Here is a 5263-nt window from a genome sequence, read left to right on the forward strand (position 1 = left end):
ACCATGAAGTGGAATAAATCTCATAGGAGTTAGGATGAAGAAGTTATCCCACTTTCAAGTAAGGTGATCCCAGTTTTCCTGTTTGGAAATATATCAACTTCCTCGTCATTCTAATCAAACCAGGATGAATCACGATGTAAGAAGTTGTATTTTAATACATAAAGTACTGGAGAATCACCAGGAAGTGGAATAAATCTCATAGGAGTTAGGATGAAGAAGTTATCCCACTTTCAAGTAAGGTGATCCCAGTTTTCCTGTTTGGAAATATATCAACTTCCTCGTCATTCTAATCAAACCAGGATGAATCACGATGTAAGAAGTTGTATTTTAATACATAAAGTAGTGGAGAATCACCAGGAAGTTGAATAAATCTCATAGGCGTTTGGATGAAGAAGTTATCCCACTTTCAAACTAGTGAGAAATATATGAGCCAAAAACAATAAAATTTGGTGTTTATAAGTTCAAAGAGATTAGAGAGAGGTTGGAGAGTTTTAGAATGAGGAACATATCATTTTTGTTGCAGCCATTAGAGAGGAGGAGAGAGAATGAGTAAATTTTTCTTTATATATGGAGACAAAAAATTCCAATAAAGTTAAATATTTTCGATCAGAAAACTTGCTAGAGAACTTACTTGTAAGTCACCCAGAAAACTTCAAAATTTTTAGCGGGAAACTAAAATATTTTTAGCGGGAGTTAGAAGACTTTCAGAGAAGTCTTCTAATCGCTACTCTAAACATAACCCCTAAACTAAATTAACTAACTAAACACTTCATAAAATCAAATTAAACTTAAAAAGTGTTTACTATACACAGAAATAATCACATATAGGTAAAACTTTAGTTTTTCAAAAAAACATTTAAACTTTCCAAAATCTAACCCTAAGAATACATACAATACTACAACATATGTTGTTAAACCCTAGACAAAAGAATATCATGATTCACTACTTTCACTCATCTATGTTGAAAACAATTCAATTTTATTATATCTTAATTTATATCACTTAAAACTATTTATAGTTACATGATTTTGATTTTTCGCTTATCAGAATATTTTTTACAAAATTTATAAATTATTTTTAAGATCAACTATACCAGACGACTTCCGTAGACGTCGTCCAGAAGACTTAACATAATCCCAGAAGACTCAGAAGACTTAGCGGGAATATATTCGTAAAAATGAGTTCTGTTTTTTTGTTTGGTCACAAAGGGTTGACTGTAATTTCACAAAGTTTTTATGTTACTTTTGCGTTTGATTCAAGTTTGGGTATATTTTTGCAATCAAAATCAAGTTTTGAGTCATATTTGGTAAATCTCTTTTGTAATAATATAATTAGTCATAATTTTTTTGAGAGACTCGTTTATGATGTTCTGATATTTTTTCATTAAAAAAAGATGTGTTTTCTTACAAAGATTTGCAAATGTCCAAAAAGGAAATTTTCAAAGGAAATGTTGGAAACAAGGTTAGCGAATTATTCAGATTCACTTGATAAGTCATAGATGCTGATTGTTGGATTTGGCGTCGCCAAAATTCCACAAAGAAACGAAGATTCTACATTTTGGCTATACATATCGATACAGCCACTGCATTCGGATGCCTTACGGGTCCTTTGAGTTCTTAAGTCAAACACACGGATCCTATCAAAGACGCCACTAGGTTCAATGAACATAACGCAGTTTCTTATCATACCCGGCAGCTCATTTGCCGAATAGCAGAGATTCCAGTCATGCTCATACCCAAGAAACACTACTCGGTCCTCTAAGTCATCAATCGGAACCCATCTCTTGTTCTGGCCTTCCTCTTCGAGCCTAAACAATTTGAACCATGTATGCATATATTCATGACCATAAGCCCCTGGCGTGAATCTCTGCACAAGCAAGAGCTCTTCTCCTGAGATAACCAATCTCTCGTCAAAAGACTCATGAGACTGTGTGACTGAGAGGATCTCAGTAACTAGCTTGGAGGGGTCGATAACGAAGACATGTCCCCGTCCACTCATATCAACAACATAAACCTCTCCTTTAAATAAGACCATATCTCGATATGATTTAAACCGACCCTCCATTTTAATCCATACCTTGTCACAACTTCTATACATCATTAAATCACCAAAGACTCCAGCTACTATTGCAAATTCCCTATCATCTTTGCTATCCAATGGAAGAAATGCAACTCGTATAGCATAACTCTGACGTCGTGTTCTAGAACGTCTCGTTGTTATAGCGTAAAACCTTATCTATATAAAAGATTGTCTATAACAATGAGAATCATCTTATAACCAATCAAATTACCAATAATGACACAGAACTATTCTTTCAGAAAAAATAATGATAAAGATAAAAACAGAACCGACCTTGTAGTAGTGACCCAAGGGGATGATCTGGCAGCTAAGGGTGTTTAGAATAATCCCAGATTTACTTGCCAATCCATAATCTGTAAAAGGAGACAGCAACTTCTGTTTACCAGATTTCCTCTCGCTCGTGCCTACCAGCATATAATCAATACCAAAGGGAGTCTGGAATCTCAAAAGGAAAACTGGAATCTTTTCAAGCATGCACTGTGTATCGACTTCAAACCGAGGGTCATGGTTGAAAGCAGGAAGAAGGCAACTAACGCCTAAGCCAAGCTTATAGCTGGGAAGAGATATGGCCGATCGCCACGAGCTGCAGACAGAGCGGAAGTGAACAATCTCAAAACATGTCTCAAAACAACCATTGATTCGTTCCAACAAGTCTTTGTGAAGCAGCGACCAGTCTGCCATGGTTAGATCCGCAGTATGGAAAGAGTTCTACTTTAAAGAATTGAAGGTCTTTTGATTATGTTTTCAGCCTTAATCCTTAAATCTATAATTTTATTTGAAAACTGAATTTGATTATTTGTCATGTTCACTGTGATTCTAGATAATTTTGTTTATTTGTCATATTTGAATATTTTTCACTAGAAGTTTTGTCCGTACATGCGAGCATAGTTATCTAATAAATATTAGAGTCGGCCCAGGCTACGTCCGTATTTTTTATTTAAATATTAATTATAATCATATATTTATGTTATTTTGATATATAAATATATATAAATAGAAGTAGCTAGATAATTATAAAATTATTTTTAATTATTTATTGTTTTCTTTCTTATGAATTTCAATTAACCCAATTTCTTACAATAAAATTTTCCGTTGGTTTATTTATTGAATGAAACTTGTGTAGCTTAAAATTATGCATGCATTTAAGCTGAATCGAATTTAAACTAAAAAGTAAATCTGGTTATGTTATGTCGTTTTTCTTTGAAACAAAAGACTCAAAAGAAAAGACCCAATGGGAATAGAACGCATTGCTTCCTGTCTATTTCCCTTTTAAGTTTAAAATGTGTATCTCATATCTCACCAACACGCATGTCTCTACGTGTGTATGGCACTTCCATTCATGTTAATTCCCAATAACTAATTAAAAAATGAAATAAAAACCTTTGATTGCATCCCTTATCATCTTATGATTCGTTCGGAGCAATCTTTGCTTTGATGATATCTATATTTCTTTGGACAAAAAAAACTATATTTCTCTCTTGATCGAGTCATAGTGGAATTGAGAAACCGATCTGATTTACTCGCCACTGCTTAAACTGTGGAATATTTTTATTAATTGGCTCGATTTTCTTTTTTAACCTCTTCAGTGTTGTTGCTCATCATCCTCTTCCCTTTGCCTCTTCTTACTCTGCAAAACCCATCGCCAATAATTTTAAACTCTTGAATGTTATTGAGTTACCGGAGGTGGCGGCGAAATGAACCGTCACCGTTGATATCGCCTCCAACCAAGGCGAAGTCAGTAGCATCCAGAAACTCACGGTATGCTCCTTCTTTTCCTTCTCGTTTCAAAAGTTTCAGTCTTTACATATGTTTTCATTATAGTGACTATCTCTCTGTATTTGGGTTATATCACGGTGTGAATAAAAAACCCACTAAACCATAAACAATTATGAAACGCAGCAGCCACATCAAAAGTTAATGGATGAGTTTTAGGCAAAGAAGACAGGTGTCACACTCACAATCAACGACTTTATGACGTGGCGCAACAGGAGGGAGGCAAATATTTTTTTTTATATATAAATTTATTAATAAATATATTATTAGTTTAAAGATCAAAAAAATAAATAAAACAATAAATTTATACTATTTTATGAATCTTTCAATTTCTTAATTTTTACTGATTTAAAAATATTATTTTGGATAACAACACTAATATCTTGTAAATATGTTTTTATCTTGAACAAATTTTTATTATATTAATTTATAAACAATGATATAATTAAATAAACAAATATATAATTGTTAATATAAAGTGATGTTATTAAACCAAATTCTAGGAATTAGCATAACCTACAAAATCTCAAAATAAATCAAAAGCAAAAGAATGTTAAACTAAATTCAGCATTACATATTATATTAGTCAAAGTAAATAAGAATATTGATATATGAATAATTATTTTGTGAAATACTTTCTATAATAATTGAATAAACACTCAAGCAGAACAACTATGTTGACAAACAAAAAAATTAATATGTAATGTATATTTGAGGAAATTTTAATTTAAACAAAGTTATAATTCTTTAAAACTCTTGAAACATTAAAATTAAATAAAGTAAATTTTAAATTTTCATAAATATAAGGTACTTGTTGTAAAAACCATATTTTGAAAATATTGTTTTTTGAAAATTATTCTTACAACTGGATGATAACAATAAATATTTAATAAAAATAAAAACAAAGAAATATTAAATTTTTAGCTTAAATAACAAATACAAGTTATTCTTGCAACTGAATGATAAGAATAAAAATGAAAATATCACAAAAATCATGTTAACAAACAAATATATATCAAATATATTGTTATTGTTTATATACTTCTTTTTAGTATTTTAATACTAAAATAAATTTAATAATTTTTAAAAATATGCCATGACATATTATGTTTACAAACAAATATCAATCAATTTTTTTTATTTTGTATAAAACTATTTATAATATTTTAGTATAATGATAAATCTAATTATGATATGTGTATATATATATATAATACTAATTATAAAAATAAATAAAAAAGAAATAAAGATGTAGATAAACACAAAATAAATACATGGAATTATCTTCTTCTTCTTTCAAAAACGTTTTCCATTTTTTTTTAGATATTTTATAATATTAGTTTGTAATTGAATTATATAATTTATCTATTAGATATTAAAACTTTAATTAGTCAAATTAAAATTAAAATT

General features: G+C 30.1%; 1 protein-coding gene across 1 annotated transcript; it reads right to left on the reverse strand.

Moving 5' to 3' along the window:
* Positions 1–1432: 1432 nt before the first annotated feature.
* On the reverse strand, positions 1433–2884 carry LOC106317279 (putative F-box protein At2g16290). The gene is made up of 2 exons (XM_013755121.1): positions 2354–2884; positions 1433–2236 (listed from the first exon to the last, which is right to left on the reverse strand). The coding sequence occupies exons 1-2, from the start codon at positions 2759–2761 to the stop codon at positions 1472–1474; spliced, it is 1173 nt and encodes a 390-aa protein (XP_013610575.1). The 5' UTR covers positions 2762–2884; the 3' UTR covers positions 1433–1471.
* Between the last annotated feature and the right edge of the window lie 2379 nt (positions 2885–5263).

This window comes from Brassica oleracea, chromosome C9 (assembly GCF_000695525.1).
Source record: "Brassica oleracea var. oleracea cultivar TO1000 chromosome C9, BOL, whole genome shotgun sequence".
In the NCBI taxonomy this organism is placed as follows: Eukaryota; Viridiplantae; Streptophyta; class Magnoliopsida; order Brassicales; family Brassicaceae; genus Brassica; species Brassica oleracea.

Bases quoted from the DNA above. Each gene is read 5' to 3' on its own strand.
- LOC106317279 (XM_013755121.1), bottom strand. From the start codon at position 2,761: ATGGCAGACTGGTCGCTGCTTCACAAAGACTTGTTGGAACGAATCAAT. The intron at 2,237-2,353 runs GTCGGTTCTGTT...TCTTTTATATAG, and splicing joins CCTTGGGTCACTACTACAAG to ATAAGGTTTTACGCTATAAC.